The sequence below is a fragment of the Ammospiza caudacuta genome, chromosome 3 (assembly GCF_027887145.1).
Source record: "Ammospiza caudacuta isolate bAmmCau1 chromosome 3, bAmmCau1.pri, whole genome shotgun sequence".
Classification (NCBI taxonomy): domain Eukaryota; kingdom Metazoa; phylum Chordata; class Aves; order Passeriformes; family Passerellidae; genus Ammospiza; species Ammospiza caudacuta.
The window spans coordinates 87745372-87764361 of record NC_080595.1 but is presented as its reverse complement, the minus strand read 5'-3'; the positions used below and the strand labels follow the sequence as shown (position 1 = coordinate 87764361).

General features: G+C 37.6%; 1 protein-coding gene across 1 annotated transcript in view; it reads left to right on the top strand.

The window, feature by feature from the left end:
• ERICH1 (glutamate rich 1) overlaps positions 1–18758 on the top strand; it is a 67045-nt gene extending 48287 nt beyond the window's left edge. Inside the window, exons 4-6 of the mRNA XM_058802515.1 lie at positions 9990–10367; positions 13444–13638; positions 18190–18758. Coding sequence (XP_058658498.1) covers positions 9990–10367; positions 13444–13638; positions 18190–18263 — 647 coding nt within the window. The 3' untranslated portion in view covers positions 18264–18758. The remainder of the gene's footprint in view (positions 1–9989; positions 10368–13443; positions 13639–18189) is intronic.
• The last annotated feature ends 232 nt before the right edge of the window (positions 18759–18990 follow it).

Below are 18990 nucleotides of genomic sequence, written 5' to 3'. Positions count from 1 at the left end.
ATACAGGGTTAAATATAGTTGTTTATTAGGCACATTGTAAAAAGTTAAGAAATACTACAAAATATTGCAAAAAATAGAATTGAGGTGTAAACTGAAATATTGAGGTGATAACTGACATAAGTTGGGGGGTTGCTGCTGAGTATCTTCATTTTGCTGCGTCAGTGGCTGTGTACTATTATGTAGCTCTTCTGTGCTAAAGATTGTACTTTAGTTTACATCTGCTCTTAGATGCTGTTCTATCACAGGAGAAAACTACATTTCTGTTTTCCAGTAGATAAGCTGTTTTTCCAGTATTTCCCATTTTCCAATCTGTGTTCCTACACTCTTAATGACATTTAAACATTTTGTGCTGTTTTAGCTGGTATATTTGGAAAGAACATTTTAAATGCTGCACAGGATTTTAAAATTGCAATGTTTCTTATAATTTCTGGTGTTATTCTGAGCAAAGGGAGAGCTTTGGATGATTTAAATTAACCATTGGTTGTAAACCATCTCTGGGAAAAAAGGCTTTGAAGAAAACCCTGAACATGTGTTTGTGCCCTGAAAATTAAAAGAAAGAACAAATATTTAAAATAGAAATGTGACATCAGGTGTTTAAAATGTTTCCAGTTTTTTTAATATAAATGTTACAAATCTTCCTCTCCCATTCCTAGTGGTGCTATCTGTTCTAATACAGAGCTGTAGTCTTCTTTAGCCAAAGACTAAGAGGATTTCTCTATTTAGTAGCAATTAGTCTTTGTGGCTGAGCATTTCTGATTTACAAGCCTTCAAAACAGTTACTGGTTGTCATTGAATCTCTCTTTTTTCTTGTATGTGAGTATGCTCAGCTTTGTGATTTTACTCTGTTTTCCTCATTGAGTTTACATGATTCTTAGTGGTTTTGGGGACCACAACTGATCCCATTTGGGAAGTGCTGTATGTGCTTCTGAATAGTGGTGACTGAGTCTGACTGTTTGCACATCACCCCAAAATCCCAAAATGACTGAAGATAGAGAGTTTGAAAAGGATCATTAAAAGATCAAAATATTTGCTTTTGTTTAAAAATGCTGTCATTGAATGGAACAGAATTTGTATCAGAAAAAATACCTCTGTCTAAGAAATATTGGGAGCTTCATCAAGTATAGCTTTCTGTATAAAGTGACAGAAGGCCCAAAACATTACTGCTAAAATTAATTTATGCATTAAAATAGCCTTCTATATCTCCTGGATGCCTTAAATCAGTGTGTGTGTGTGGACTGAGTGTACATACCAAAAAGCAAAGCAAGCTTAGATTATTTCATCATGTATCCAGCTGGGATTGGAAACGCTCATTGCTGAAAGAGCAGAGAAGCAGCAGAGAGTACAATAATGGGATCTTCCGTTTCTCCCTTACTGTCTCATCAGGATCTTGTGACAAGTTTCAGATTTTAGACACAGTCAATAAAATAGCCAAGACATTGGTTAGTGGAGCTGTGAGAGGAGATGACACCCTTGACCTTATCCTGTGTAGAGTTTGGTTCACAAGAGGCACATCACAACAGCAACCATTGGGTTCAGCATGCTGGAAAAACAACAGGAAACACACAGCAATCCACCACAATTCAAGAAGGAAGACTACACAAAAATAAAGATACTAAAAAGAACCCTAAAAAGGTCAGCTAAGAGAAGGAAGTTGTACCAGGTGGTATGGAAGCTACTTAAGGACACCATATGTGATATTCAAGGCCAGCGCCCACCACCTGTCATGACAGGCTTGAGAAAAAGCAAGAGAAAGACAGCAGAGCCAGACAACAGAGTAAAGGAAGTTGTTAGAAAGTAGTAGGTGTCTTTTTAAAAACTGAATTCACACCCAGATGATGTATTAGACATATTTAAATGTAAGAATGTGGTGAGACAGGCGAAGGAGTGTTCGAGCAAATGCTATATAGAATTAAAACTAAATAGGTCTTACTTTTGAGGCACCAGCAGCAATGTGTCTGTCACTCTTTTGAACCAGTGATCTTGGTGTAGAATGAGTAGTTAGAGAGGCCTGTTTCAGAGAAGTTAAATCTTTTGCATTGATGTTAGCTGTGGAAAAAATACTATGGAGAATCCCATGATGCAACACTTCTTCTTGGCTTTTCTGAAAGGATATGTGAAATTGAAGTTATTTAATGGTCGTGCATCAAAATAAATTTATAAAATAAAATCACAAGTACCAAATTTTATTCACCTAAACTTTCTAAAATAATTTAAGGGAAAAATTGCCCATATTACTGACAGTGATGCGTAGCTACATGCTTTTCAAATTGCCTTGTGGTCAGAGGCTTTGAGGTTAGATAGTGTGAAGCCAGTTTTCTAAAACAGTTCTTAAATCATCCTGGGAACTGCAAGCCTGTTATCCTGTTGGTTTTTTAGGCAGTTCAGCACAAATTATGATGCAAAATAATATTTGTGGATGCTTGATAACCTGTGATCTGAATGGGACAGATGAACAGAAGGTTTGCAAAGAGGAAGTATGCAAACATTTTGAAGACATAGGAAATATATGGATAAGGATCATGCTACAGATGATGTGGTTTCCTTGAGTTTCCACCAAGCTTTTGATAAAGCCCCTCTCCAAAGGTGGCACATAGACATAACATGAAAGATGAAGCCTCAGAATAGGTAAGTAGATGAAGAGAATGCAGCAGTTCTCAAAACAGAGGCTTGTGTTCAATAGCTGGTCAGGTAAGAAGAATAAAGTGGTATCAGAAATTTTCCTGATGGCTACATGGGTATTGACTGCACCAAAGGCTAGAGTTCAGTGCAGAGTAATCCCAGATTGAGTGATTTGTGAGAAATGACAGATGAAACACAGACAGTTGTCAAGTGATGTACTTCAGAAAAAATAACCAGTCAAAATTCACCTGCAAAATGGTGAGCTCAGAACTGACTGTTACGAAGTAGGAGTAACAAGTAACAATACAATGAATAACCATGAAAACAACATTTTAGCACTCAGCAGCAATCAAAAAGCAAAATTATGGCAATTATTAGGGTAAAAAGTGCAAAAGAACAGACATTATTGTACCTCTGTGTAAGTCCAGAGTTCATATTTTCTTGAATGCTGTGTATGTAGTGTTTGGTACAGCATACAGAAGTAGGTAGTTGTTTGATATGACCAAGTACAGTTTGTCCTATGGCAGGAATTTGATTTAACTTATGAATAACAGAAATTTATCTGTATATACAGTCAGGTGAACATTTGTGATTGACGACTTATGCAGAAAGTGGTATCTACCTTTAGCTGGTTATTGTCATTAGCATTAATAGGATTTGCTTAAAATCCAGGAGGTAATACTCCTTTGTGGTAGGCAGAACTTATGCAACATTTGCCAGTTTTATGTGAATTCTTGATTTGTCAGCACACAAACATAGTATGAATGAAAAAATAAGACAGTCCCTGTCCTAGACAGCTTCCAGTCTTTTGCAGTTTTCTACAACACGTGTTGCACATTAATAGAAGTTCTAAAATTTTTAAATTAATTTTCTTTCTCTGATTTCAAATTATTTGAAGCAGTTTCCCCAGAAAGAGTGAGAAAATAGTAACATCATTTTGTGTCCCTGAGATCTTTCCAGTATTGCTGTTATTCTAATGAACCATTCCATTTTATTGCATTCACCAGGCACAGCTTTTCACTCTTGGTCAAATTGCAGCTACAAATATCTTAATTGGCACTAAAAATAACATTCTGGTTTTGCCTTACAATATCCTAAACCAGAATTAAACTCCTCTGCTTTGACTGCATGGTACACCATGGAAGATTCATCCAGTGTCAAGGAGAAGTAAAGAGCTTAAATTGGATGAAAAATCAGAAGGGCATACGTCCTGTTTCATCTGAAAAAAGAAACCAACCCAAAGCCAAAAAGCCAAAACCCAACAGAATTACAGAATTACCATGAATTATCATGAGCAGCATCCACACAGCCAGATGTGGGACTTGAGCAGGAGAGGCCAGCTGCCATACTTGAGTAATGATGAGCACATTATATGGATTCCTAAAGCTGAGTGAATATTCTTTGACTGTGTTTTCCTCAGTATGCTTTACATATTTTTTTCTCTCTTTTTTTCCCCCTGTTCTAAAAGTTTGTTCTTACAATATTCAGGGGCCTGATTTTAAAATACCCATAGCATTCAAAAGTCCTAGCTTATTCTCATAGGCAAACTTCATTTTGCATATTGTGGAACTTCATATTCCTTAGACTTGCAGACAACTAAATAATCAGCCTCCCATTTTTCACTGTCTTATAGGATGCTGTCTCACAATGTTTCCATCTGTCATTGTCTGAAGGAACTGAAATAGTAAAGATAAACTCGAGGAAGCTTATATTTTCCATCATGGAGTTCCAGCAGTGTGTTCATGCTGATGGTTGGTCTGGTCAGGAGGAAGTCAGCTGTTGCTCTTAGCCTGTGTTAAGCTTTGTATTTAATCTCATTGTGCTGCTCTGATGATGAATACAGAGTAACTTCCTAATATAATAGAGCTCAATAAAAGTTAGCTTATTGCATGTCTTCCTATCAATATTTTTTTTATATTTTTCATTGTTTTCTGTTTTTCTTTGAAGATAGAAACTGGCTGCACTGACTTTTCATTATCACAGTTCAGTAAGCTGCATGTATAAATAGAGTCCTCTTATTTCATTTAAAGTCTACTTTTTTATGTATTTGTACCTCTGTTCTGTTATAGAAACATGAGTTAGAATGGAGAAAACATTTAAATCTTTCAGACAAGATAAGATAGGCTGTTAGAAAATTACTTTTTCTTTTAGTGCTAACACATTCTGAGGCTGCTCATCCCTACTTCCATATCATGCTGTCTGTCAGTCAGGGTAGTGTGACTGTGCACCTGCATGGTAAACTGCATCCAAAAAGAAATCTATGCCAAAAAAAAAAGAACTCTGAACAGTTCTTGAGGAAGGGGTTCTTACCAAGGCTGACAGAAATGCCTATGAAATTGTTCCTGGAAAATGTGTATGGGCATTCCATCTGGAAGACACTCTGCTCAGTCTGAAGGAGCACCAAGTGCAGACTAAACAGGTTAGAGTCAATTGCTCCTGGATAATTGGATTATGTGATCAATTAAGCAACTTGTGGGGCAGAGGTAGGTCTTAGGAGGAAGAGAGGTGACAGACCAATATGGAACAGGAGAGAAATCATCAGCTCTTGTGGAATTAGAGCAAGCTGTAGCTATAGTTGTGGCCAGAGTTAGTGTGGCTCAAAAGCTATTCCTATCGTTGTTGCTTAAGTACTTACTCAACATACTGAGATTGCTTGCATGGTGTATATTCCCTGAATTTTTTTAGAATTGCATAGCTTTGACATAACAAATCTTTTCTGTCAGTGGGAAAAATTACTAGAACCAAATTTGTATCTATTGGAATTTTATCAGGCCTCCCACACTGGCTTGAAATGTAGAGAAAAGTTCAAAAGTTGGGTCTTGTTTTGGGCTTTTTATAAAGCAGTGGATTTTGGTAATTAGTAAAAATCATCTGATGAGCAGACTCATGTTAAGAAACACCTTCCTTTGTACCAATATTTCCTGTAAAAGAGACTGATTCTTCTCAGGTGTTGCAAGCATCTAGTCAGAGTTCATCATCTCGATTTCCTTTGTGGTTAGTGGAAGAGGGGAGAGAGATGATGTCCTACAGATTGCATTTCCATCCCTGCTGGTTTAGGATGGGATAAACTGCTTTCTGAAGAAGAAAGTGTCTTTTGGGTTATCAGAGGGAGCACAGGTCTAAGTATGCACTAAGTATTTTCAGGCAGCTAAAGCTGTGGGAGGCGAATCCCACTGAATATGTCATTTGTTAAGGTCATTGTGTGGGCTGTGACATAAACTTTATGGTGTATGTTTCTTGTATAGCTTTCATTTATATTTTAGCATGGCTCTTGTAATCAGGTAGCCTTGCTGGTTATATGAACAAGCAGTTCTCTTGGTTCCTCTGCATGCCACGTGCATGGGAAATCTATAGCAAACTGTACCATTAGTGGGGAAAAAAAGGTTTTACTTTCTTCTATTAGCTTGTGAAACAGCTCAGATATCACCTTGTTTTCACATGAGGAGGCAGAAATTAAGTCTATTTTTTTACTCTTTCAAGTTTAATCATACAAATCTTCTTGGAGTTTCTTCCTCTGCTAACTTCTAAGAGAGTCCTTCTTTTGCCTGCCAAAACCTTACTGTTCTGGAATTATGCTAAGAAACACAGCATTACAAGCTTGAACAGTACAATAGGTTTATACAATAGCTTTGGAATATTTTTCCTGTTATTTTCCATCTCTTTTCTTATGTATGCAAACAAGGTATTAGCTGTTGTGATTACTGATACCAACTGAGCAAATGTTTTCATTGAGCTTTCCATGCTGATGCACAGGTATGGCTTTTGTTTTTCCTGAGCTGATAACAGCTCACTTTACCCCACCAGCGAGCTGCTCAAATTAATCCCTTTTGTGTGCATTGCTTTGCATTCATAAGCATCTAATTGTATTTGTTCCTGATGTTGAATCACTGGTAACTCCCACACATGGAACAGTAGATTCTACACAGATGCTAGAATACAGGGCAAAGAATAACCAAAACTGCTAAAGGACTGCCACTCTAGTTCCTCAAGAGAGCTAGTCAGAGTCTTGTATTTGTCTCCTGTGTTGGAGGAGTCAGCATAGTTCTGGCTTCCTTTCAGCCAGGCATTTCTTTTAATACCTACACATGAGAAGACTATATTCATTCTGCCTTTTGACAGCTTCACTGTAGTCTGAAGAGAGTGTTCTGCCGTCCTGAGCTACTTAGGATAAGGAAACTTTGGATTTGACTCAAAACATTGGCTGTCTTAAGCCCCACCCTGGTTTCTGCCTTGTTTTTTTCCAAGTGATTTCAAACTAAGGAAGGGTGCTTGGCTGCACACCTTGCTGTGGTTTCACTGAGACTTGGGGGTCTCAGATGCTTAGAGAACAAGTTAGGCTGCTTTGCTGAAAGAATAGATTAGTTGTGTTATTAGCAAACAGTGCTGTTCAGGTCAACAGAGGGCTGAGAAATTTTGCAAAATAATGTATATATATATATATATATATTTGCAATGAAATTCACCTATTTTAACACGAATACCTCCATGAAAATCCAAATTAGATCTTAAGATGAAACATGATGTTTTGTTTATAGCATCTTTCACCATTCATATCTGCCTTAGTTCTGATATTTTATGCCTTCAGGATGACACAGATGTTATTTTTCCCACATCCCATATGTCCAAATCACATATAAAGATATTTAGCTCAAATACCATGGGTGCGAAACATTCCACACTGTGGGTCCAGGGTGACGTTTGCCGTGTCTTTAATGTGCTGTGGTGTTCAATTACAATACAGCAAATTTATTTTTATGCAGCCTTCTTCATTGAAAGTATGGAAAACTGCTTTGCAGTGAGTCATCTGACAGCTAAAGAACTAAAAGTCTGTAGTGATATTTAAAGAGAAAGTGGCTCAGAGATGACAGAGTTCAAGACAGAAAAAGAAACAGAAATTAAAGAGAGGGCCTCCAACCATGGAGAAAATAGCGACAAAGACTGGTTAGGGGGAGGAGTGATGAGAAAGCCAAACATGCTGAGAATGTCTGAGACAGTTCAGGAGATTATGCATATCATTCTGAAACAAGCATTAGGCTTCAGAGGTCTCTCCTGTATCACACCAGCCTTAGCCAAGCAAGGTTGCTTTGACCCTAAGAGAATGGTGTAAATCCAGATAAATAACAGTACTAGTCTCAGGGCATTGTAAGGAATTTAGGAGCATGCAGGTAAGGGTTGAGGGAAGGATTAATGTCTTAACTTTCTAGAGCAAAACATTAGAATATGGTGTTTTCACCTTGGCTGAATGCCATGCACCCACCAAAGGCTTTCTGTTACTGTCCTCAGCTGGACAGGAGATAGAAGATATTACTAAAGGTTCACAAGATAAGGGCAGGGAGAGATCACTCAGTGACTACTGTCATGGGCAAAACAGACTCAGCTTGGGGAAACTAATTGAATTTATTACCAATAAAAATTAGAGCAGAATAGGAAAAAGTAAAATCAAATCTTAAAAGCACCTTTCTGTTCTCCCCCCAATCTTCCCAGGCTTAACTTTATTCCGAGTTCTCTACCTCCTCCCCACCAGCAGCATAGGGAGATGGGGAATGCGGGTTTCAGGCTTTTCATCTCCTCAGGGAAAGGAGTCCTTCTCCTTCTCTGGCATGAGGTCCAGCCCATGGGAGAGACTCCTCCAGCATGAGTCCTTTCCATGGACTGCAACTCTTCATGAACTGCTCCAGCGTGGCTCCTTTCCCACAGCATGCACTCCTTGAGGCACGGTTTGGGTCCTCTGTGGGGTCACACTTCTGCCAGCAAACCTGCTCCAGTGTGGGCTCCCATCACCACAGGACCACAGATCCTGCCGGGAGCCTGCTCCAGCATGGCTTCCAGTGAGGTCACAGCCTCCCTCAGGCTTGCACTTGCTCAAGTGGAGGGTCCTCACAAGAGGATCTCTGCTCCACCATGAACTTCCATGGGCTGCAGGGGCACAGCTGCTTCACCGTGGTCTTCACCACAGACTGCAGGGGAATCTGCTCTGGCATCTGGAGCATCCTTCTCCACTGACCTTGGTGTCTGCAGAGTTGTTTGACTCACATATTCTCACTCTTCTCTAGTTGTAATTGCATCTGCACAATAACTTTTCCCCCTTCTTTAACTATGTGTTACATATATATATATAAATGGATAACTCTGTTACCCCAGAGGCATTGCTGCCATCACTGATGTCTCAGCCTTGGTTAGCAGCAGGTCCATCTTGGAGCTGGCTGACATTGGTTCTGCTGGACATGGGGGAAGCTTCTAGCAACTCTTCACTCAAGTCACCACTGTAGCCTCTGTGACCAAAATCTTGGCATGCAAACTCAATACATAAAGCTGGAATTCTGCAATCCATGTTGTTTAAATGTGCGAGGATTTTGTTAGATCATGAATGAGGGAAGTCCAGTTGCTTAGACAGCAATTATTATAGACATGAATATGGACTTCAGCAGCAGTGCACTCAGAGGCAGGATAGTTTTTTGCTTCTGGCCATTTCTTCCTTGGCTAGTGCTAAAGGGGCTAATTGTCAGAAGTGAGTGTGGGGGAGGAAAAATCAGTTCAGGGTCAGAGATTACTTTAAAACTTGGGCTTTGTATATAGGGTTAAGATCTGAGTAAAGAAGTGCAAAAGCTGTCTTGAGGAGCAAGAGGGACTTATTTCCTGTGACATCTGAGGCTTTTGAAGAATTAGATAGTAAGGAAATGATAATGTAGCAAGGGAACAACAGAACCAAGGCAGGCTGTTAAAGAAATTAGAGATTACTTGCGAAGGTGACTGTTGCCTTGCATGCTTTTCCTATAAAGTTGATGTCCAAAACTGAGCTAGCAGTAAGATATCCCAAAGGAGGAGAATGTTTAAGGTGGAGAAAAGAGATGAGTCAGAAATAATGCCTGCTGTTTTTAGAGCACAGCACTGTCATGAATGGATATCATCAATATAAACACTATCATCTTTGATTGTAAATTATGTACATTCTTCTTGTCTTCTTGGTCAAGTCTACCAGCTTGTGGTGTGGGACTCTTTGGGAAGCTCTCTCAGGTCATGTCACCCAGTCTGCCCATACTGGTTTTTTGCTCTGGGCATTCTGTTGACCTCACTCTGTTTAGAACTGTATTATCTGCCTTAAGAAAATAAATGGGATGTAAAGTATGTAGCATGAAGGAGAATACAGTCTTTATTGAAAGCAGAAGGGAAAAAAGCATGTCTTTTTAATGCATTCAGAAAAGTTGACTTTGACATTGTAGTACTGAAAGACATTGTAAGCATAAAAGTAAGGTTAGAGCCACTCAGGTATCCCAGAATTTGAAGGGTGTCATATTTCATTGTATGCAGTTCTAAAATGCTTATTACAGATCTTCTTATTTACAGCTCTCATGTCTCTTTTGAATCCACAGAAGAGGAATATCAAGGGCAAACCAAGAGAAAGCGCATTCGAAGGAAGAAACAAAAGAGCAGTTCACAAATCTCTAGTAATTTCCATGGAGAACAAACAGATTTGGGAATGCAAGAGACTGTTGTTCAAGATAATTTACAGCTGCAGCAAACAGACGGTCCCAAAATAAGCAAAAACAAGAAGAGGAAAATGAAAAAGAAGCGACAGAAAGAAAAAAAGAGAGCAGCTGGCTTAGTAACAAAAACTACCAGTGTGGATTTTACATATCAGCCTGACAAAAGCAACAAAGAAGAAGCAGCAGGCTTAAAAGACATAGGTGAAAAGGCAGAGAGCATTCTGGACTTCCTGCAGGCAACACAACAAATTTATTTTACTGACAGTATGTACCACTCTTTCTCCTTTCTTTTTATGAGTATTACCACACAGGGGAAAATGGATATGCATTTATTACTGCTGTAAAATGGGACAAATCTACTAAAGAAGTGTCTCTCTTGAAGAGAAGAAGTAAGGCATGTGAGTACCTAGTATTTGTCCCACTTTCTGGTCTGCACATGAATATGCAAGAATTGATATCAATAGAAAAAAACCTGTGGTCCTCTGTCTTTAAAAATATACATGATGTTCCTTGCTCTTCTCCTAAACATTCAAATGCACTTGGGGCAAGTGATTAAAATTCTTTTTCCCCTCTGCAAGCAACCATCCAGAAGGATTATTTGCTTTCAGGGAACTTCAAATAAGGGCAATTGCTACCCTAAACTACTTTTGTGTTTAGTATCTCTGAACCAATCTAGTTTTCTGAATGCTCTGTGTCTCAGGAAATCTATTTGAATTCTATAAGGAAATCTAGACAGACAGCATGTACAGGAACAGGGAAGATACTATTGGCACTAGGAATTATATTAACATAAAATGCTTGTGAACAAGTTGAATGGGAACTCATACTCAATGCACATTCTCTAGTACTTTTAAAAGAATTGCATGGATTTATCCCTAATGGCCTATCCAATGTTCATTGGTCACTGTGGAGCTGAATGGAGAATATTAAATAACTTACCTACCTGTATTAGTCCATCTTGAGGCAGAGCTATCAGCTTCTAGTACCATAAAATTCATCTTTTAGTTACAGAATTACTGTAAAAACCTTGTTAAGATGACATCAGGGATTTCATGTTAACTTTTTCAAGATTTATACATAGAATTTTCTTTGCTTAATGTTAAATTTTCCTGCTGCATCAGGTCTTCACACTAATCCTAGCATTTGAAATCTGTCCTACTTTCTGGCTAAGGTATTTCCATCACCAAAATTAAGAATTTTACTACTTCACCATATGGCTAAGTAAATGCAAGCTAAGCTACTTGCATTTGCTGTAGTGGAACTCCACAGTGACCAAGCGAGATTGCAAATTCTTCAAGTTCTGCTGTTAATACATGACCCAGAACAGAAACCTGATGAGTTGTCCCCAGCTGTGTTGCATGTTGATTTTTAAGAAAGGGTGTTGTTGAACTGCCAGCTTTCCTGCTAGTCAAGTTCAGATTTTGGTAGTTTTTTGCAGACTGACTGGCTGTAGTTTCAAACCAGCAGATTGGAGTGTTGAGCCAGTGAGGACCTTGGAATCTACAAAGGAGAATTCTTAGTAGAAAGGAATTTCATCTGCAGATGAGATATGACATCTATAAATCAGTGACTAACTTTCTTGTTAGGCAAATCCCAGTTTATATATAGATCTGACATTATGCTGTTTGCCTTTTCTAGTTGAATGACTTTACCACTCTGTATTTTTTTTAGATAAAATTGGAAGCCATTGCTTTTAGGTGCATTTTCAAATGGTCACATTGGATTACATTTCTAGTACATACGTTAAAAATCTGAATGGGGAAAATTCTGTACTTCTCAGGTGTCTTGCTGGTAAAAAAACAACACGTTGCTGGGATGAAAGAGTGAGTTTATGATTTAGTACTGTATAAACAATTGTATTGGGTGGGGCTGAGCTGGAGCTCGTTGTGCACAGCAGCCCTCACAGTGCTTTGGAAAGGCGTTGAAACACACCAGAGTTTTGGTTACTGCTGGGCAGTGCTGGCATCTTACCAGTGCCATCTCTCCAACATTCCCCTCCATCCAGGGGCTGGGAATTGGCAAGATCCTGGGAGGGGATGCAACCAGGCCAGCTGACCCAAATTAGCCAAAGGGATATTCCATACCAGATGACATCAGCTCAGATATAAAAGCTAAGGGAGGGAGGAAGAACAGGGGCATTTGTTCTTTTACAGTGTTGGCCTTCCAGAGCAGCCGCTACATGGGCTGAAGCCATGCTTCCCAGGAAGTGGCTGAATTATCACTTGCTGGTGAAAAATAGAGAATAACCCCTTCTTCCTCTTTAATTATGTGTCTGCAAACATCTGCTAGTTTTGGTTGGGTTTTTTGTGGTTTTGGGTTTTTTAACAAACTGCCTTATCTCAGCTGATGAGCTGATTTTCATCTCGTTTTCTCTGCCCTGTCCCATAGCCACATTTCTCTTCACAGAGAAAAGCCTGGCACAATTCTTCCCAAGAATATTTCTGGGATTCACATTCTCTGAACCTCAGAGAAAGGAAAGCAATTCTTATCATTTGCTGTGCCTGTGATTGTGCAAAAGTAGAATGCAGCATGGAGATTTTTTACCCAAAGTCATGATGTTTTGTTTCCTTGGCCTATCAGGGCCAAGAGTGTGTTTGTTGGGACTGTCGGGTGACAGTCACGGGATTCAGTGCAGTGTGAGCAGTTGTGTGCAGGGTTGAGTGCTTGGCAGATTCAGTTTTAGATAATAAAGTAATTAATTAACCTTCTGATATCCATGGAGTCAGATGCATCATTCTCTGCCCTCGTCGGGGCCATCACAGCATTGCTATACTGTCCCACTGGGAAGGGAAGTGATGGAGCCTCTTGATGGGCACCTGGCATCCAGCAAAAGTCAGCCCATTACAACAATGTATGTCTTTCTCCGTGGTCTTGCATGCTGCAATAGTTGCTTCTTAAATAAAAAAATAAAGGTGGAATACCAAAGTAGTTGTTTGCCTCCAGAAGGGCTTTGCAGTTGTTCCACAGAGTTGCTCCCTTCTCCAAATGCCTGTGCAGTTCATCATATATAGTGTGTAGGAAGCAAAAACACAGTGCTTTGGCCACAGTACAGTTTCTTCTTCACACCTTCTTTTTCTGCTAACTTTGAAAATTTGATTCTCCTTGTATTCCTATCATTATGAATCCTATTGTCCTTTTCACTTACTGACTTTTGTAGTTTTTGCTTTACCATTGTTTTAATATTTAACAAAAAATGTTTAACAAAGTACTCTTTAGTACCTGATATTTGGTTGTAACTTGTACTAAAAAGGAGGATGCTGTCTTAGGAAAAAAATTGTAATTAGAAAAATTCTCTCAGTTCACTGAATATTTTAACATAGTTTTCTAACTGTTTTTCCAGAGAAATCACAATGCAGAGATGCTGCTGTAAATTCAGCAACTGTCCAAGAGCTCTTACAATGTCTTGAACTTCGCACCATCTCTTCCTCAGATGTGACTCATCTGCATCGGCTGAAATCCCTTGTATTGCTACAGGATACTGAGAGATTGAAGGATGCTTTGAAACAATTCCAAGAACAATCTATGATGTCTCCTGGTAGGTTCTATTCATTCATGTTCATACACTGATAGTTTTGTGTGAATTTTAATTCACACAAACCTTTCTTTTTTTTTAATTAAGAAGCTGTAAATAAGGATGTAATAGTAAATATATGCTTATACAAGATATGAAAACATAATTCCTACCAAAAATACGGTGATATCCCTATTTTCCATTTCTATACAATCAATATAGAAGCTTTTCTCACTTCGCAGCAACTACAGAATATGAGATGATTCAAGGGTTTTAGCCAGTATTTTTAAAATCGGAAATGTTTTAAGATTTAATCATAATTAAAGCATATTTTTAATACATTCCCATGGTAGACTTTTTAAATTGCAGGAATTAACTTGTTTATCTTGGAGATTTCACTCCTCCAGCTAAGAATTAATTTTACATGCATAAAAATCAATAAAGCCCATTATTTTTTTACTTCTTGGTCACCATGTGGCTTCTTTACTACACAGACTTTGCAAGCTAAACTTTGATTTACCCTTTTAGTTTCTAAAAAATACTGTTGATAATGCAAAAATTTGAAGTTACTCTTTATAACAAATATTATTCTGAAGTCATTCATAAAAAGAAAAATTACTTTGTTACTAAATTTTTTCATGCCTAAGGCACAGGCTCCTTCTGTTCTCTATTATTACCCCTATAATTTTAGTAGAATCTCTTCTTGTACAGTTAATAGTTCTTCAAGTGAATGTGGGATCAGCATGTAGTCCACATGAGGTATAATGATTCATTTTTCATGTGGTCTTCATTTAAACAGTCATTACTACTAGTCATTAGAACATGTGTTGCAGCATCAGACAAAAATCTACAAGATGTGTTGAATTTTCTTGCCTCCCAAAGAATTTAATCAGTTGAGAGCAGTTAGCTGCAGCATGAGAGGATCTCAACCATTTTAGGTTGTACTCTAAGTCTTTTGAAGAGTATCAGCAGAGATGGCAGCAGTGTGGTAACAATGTAATTAAGATCGTAGCCATCGGAGGCTTAGCAACAGCATTCAAAGAGACATATGCTTGTAGCTTCATTAAATAATTTGCAGCATGATACTGCCTAAAGATCCTCATCTAGACTGAAGCCTGCTGGATGCTGTGTGCTGGACAGAGAGAAGAGAGAATTCCTGCCTGTGGAGTTCAGATCTGATACAGTTTGAAAAGGATGCTCTTAGAGAAGTTCATATGTATTCTTTTAAGGGGAGATATGAGGTATTACAGCCCTTAAGGTTCTGATGGATGTGAAGTGTCCATCTATACATGGAATTAAATCCTTCTGTGCATTTCAAGCCTACAATCTCTGATCTTAATTACACACACAGTTTCACTGGATGTAATACATGTGTGCAAACCAAGTAGAACTCAGCAGGAATCATGAAAATGTTATTACCCTTTATTGAATGAACTAATTCAGCTTTTCTTAATTAAATCCAAATGGAATTGAAGTGACAACGATTGGGATATTCTTTACAGGCCTTATCTAACTTCTGTACAATACAATTGGAGTTCTGTTGAGTTTTGCAGCCTTGGGAAAAGTTGCTCTGTTTACTTTTGTATAGCAGAAATGTCAAAATGAAGAGAGAAAACAGAAGCAAATTAAAACACCTAATTTTCCACTGTATGTATTCATCACTTGAAAAAGCAAAAGAAAATTTCCTGAGTGATTTTTAAAATTCAATAATGTTTCTGCTGGTGCAGCCTAGAATTGTTTACTCTTCAGTTGATTTTTTCCCTAGTAACTGCTGTCACTCAAAGCTCAATTCTTATGTCATTCCAAGTTCACAGTGGTGTAACCATAGTAGTTTATTTGATATTCATGAGGTGCAACAACATAAGAAAGAGGGAAAATATATTCTTATAAATTATTAAAGGATAATTAAGCACCTGCTAGTCATTAAGTTTCCTCAGCAGACTTTAAAAAATACATTCTATTTGTAATTCCAGAAATTCAGTGAATGAAAATACAATGCTCTGAAATTTTACTTTGAATTAGATCTTTAATTATACTCTTTTTCTTTTTCTGTACATTTGGCTCAAAATCAGTTAATCTTGTCCAGTGTGGGTTTTTTACATTTTAGTTTTCACTCCCAGGTGATAAAAGTTAAGAGTTACAAAGACCTTTGTAATATAATGCCTTTCTATAATAAGAACTTGAATTTGTTATTGTGCCCTTTGTTGTACTAACAAATTCAAGATAGAAAGACAAGTTAGGGCTGTTTATGAAGTTAAAAATGCGCAGTACATAATAGTATTCTCTAATTTTTATGATTTTGTCCTATTGTCTTGAGTTTTCTCTCTTTATTTTTAAGGGGATGCGAAGTACTAGAAGGAAAGGTCATTCCATATTAACACAATAAAAAACCCCATGATTTTAGGAAGTTGTATTATTTTTACAAAATAAACATTTTATTCCCTGTAGTTCAAGAAATAATATGTTAACCCTTTTTCCCATCATTATGATTCTACTCAAGACACCATCATCAAGGAGGTAAAGATGGGTTTTATTCATGTTTTGTTCAGATTTATCTTTAATTCCAGGAAGGGAAGCAGGGAAGCATAAGAAAAAATAAGAAGTGATGCATCTCTTCATATAAGTGCACATTCTCCACTAGTAGAAGTTACAAATTATCCACACCATTATGTCTTTTATTTCCTCATATATGGATGTTATCGTTTCATCCAGCTTTCCACTGGGATTACCAAGTTTCACTTGGCAAGCTTGTGGCTACTGATGATAAGGGTGCTTTAGTATAAAGCCATGGGCTGTTCCTGGACCACAGATTACAGATTCAAAACCACTAGTTTAATACCATGATTTGGTATTTCCTTTGCATCTCTTAGCTGTTACTCAGATTGAAAATCACAGTGCATCCAAAAGAAAAAAAAAACAAGAAACAAATGTCTGTTTTATCTTAAGCTCTTAGATCCCAATTTTTGCAGTCATATCAAAGAAATTCTTATCAAGGGTGATGGTAGGGTCTGATAAATTTTGCAGGAAAAAGAAATACTGAGGAGATTCAGACAAATTATCAACATTAACTATTATCTTTTAAATCTTCATTTAAATGAGAAAAAATACTTAAATAAGAAAATCTCTATGTTTCAGAGGTACTGGTTGTTCTGTTTAATTGTCATCCTCCATCAGCTTACCTTGTACTTTGTGCTTTAAATGCTCTGTCAAGTTGCCTTTTACCTTGTACCTGAATGATCAGATGAAGTTGAGGTTGGTGAAGAGTGTTTGTGTGAAAAAGATTATCTAGAGTGTCATCATTCTCAGTCTATAAAAGAGAACAAAATGGTTCCATTTATTCGGTAGTCATTAACAAAAAGTACTTACCTCTACCAAAAATCTTCTGTATGTGCAGGGAAGGGAATGTTTAGAAGTCACATGGACATGGATTTCTCATGATGGGAGCTTTGCTGAGCTCTGATAGAAAGTCTGTGGCTGTTAGCAGAAGGAAGCCAGAGACCTTCATGATCCTCCACAGTGCAGTGGGCAAAGGCGAAGAGCTGTGACTGCAAGTAATGCTCCCTTTGCTGGCTGGAAACTGGCTTTGGAAATGAGAGCTACTTAATTCCCATTTCACATCAATTATTAAAGCATAGGTGATGGCCTAATTAAAAAAAAAAGTCATTATCTCCTAATTTATGAACTCATTTATGAACTTCTGCTCATCAGCTTCATCCTGTTATCTGTTAACATTTTCCTTTTGTTGGTTGGTTTCAAATCTCAAACATACTCTTCCCTTGTTGCCTAGGAAATTATCACTCCTCAGGGCAGAGCTAGAAGCTTCTTTTAACTGCCTTTTTTTGGAGAATTGTCATTTATATAAGTCTTCATTGCAGGGGGAGGTACAGTTTGCAGACCAGAATTAATATAGTTACTGTGTGCCAACAATGCAGAGGCTGGATATGCAGAAGCCTTAAAATAATGACATTTACACTTCTTTTTTTTTTTTTTTTTAATGAATGAGCATTCAAAGAAAAGGAAATTTGAAAACTGTATTAGCGTAATGTTATAGAATCATTTTAAATGTCATTATTATGTGATAAGTACTGCAGAAAATCTTATCATTAAAAATCAATAAAGTCACATAGGTAATCTCTGAATTCAAAGACATAAGTCATAGCATTTTGAGGCTTTAATGCAGCTATCTGTACAATATGACTCATTCTCAACTGAGGCTTCTAGGTACTATTGTAAGTTAAATAATGATCTGTGAAACTACTCTCCAGACAGAAAGAAGCCTTGCCCATGATCATGTCATTTCAATCTCATTTTTTTCTGAATTATTGAATCATAACAAATAGGAAATTTCAAAGTGTATGAGCAAAATTGTGTCTTATACAAATGACTGACCTCCTAAAATAAAATGGACCTGCCTATATAGAAATTTATAGGTATTAGTCTTCAAGGTCCAGCATGTGCATTGGGTTTAATGAAATGTTAATATTGAATGGAAATAGATGTTTGCACAAGTCTTTTTCTTAGTGTTCAGCAATGTCATGGAGGTATTTCAGGAGGAATGTGTTTTCTCTGTTTCAGATCATGCCAAGGTAGCCACATCTCTGTTTCACTACTGGATTACAGATATACTTCCTGTGAAGAACAGGAAATAAAGCCTTACCCATGTGTCCATATGCACAGGATTAAAATTTAATATACAAACTCTTAACCATGTAGCAATTGTTCAGGAAGAGCAGTGGCAATACACTTTCTACACCTTCAGGTAAATGAACAAAGCTACAAAAGACAGTGAAGGCAAATGAACAAAAACTCCAGAAGACAATAAAGGTATGACTACAGTGTGAATTTTGTCATGGGTTGGTCAAGAGTATGGCCTGAGTCTTCAGCTGCATTAATATGTACATTTCACTTTAGGATAAAGGACTTGACTGGAATGATAAAGTCTCTATCTGGTATTTTGTTTAAGAAGTATAGTGTTATCTTTTGTTTGTAAGTTATTATTCCTTTCTGGAAGTTATATTTCTTGACTTTTTTGTATACCTGCTTGCCTGGAGAACAGAATTATATTTTTTTATATTTCAACCTAAGCAACATTATGTCTGAGAAATGTATTTTTGCTGAATAAACTGCTAAATTGTGGACATAAATATGTTTCTATATTTGTGTCATGTGGGTCATGTAGTTCCTGATTGGGATTATGCAGAAACTTGGATGACATTTTCAGAACTAGTCCATGGCTCAGCCTGTTACAATCCAATGGGTTTCACTGACGACAGAGTTATGGTACTGGGTCCTCTCTCCCTGACTACTGTGTAATCTGTCTACTGCTGTGTAATATTTCTGCAATTGAATTTATCCAAGTGTAGATGCTACAGTAAG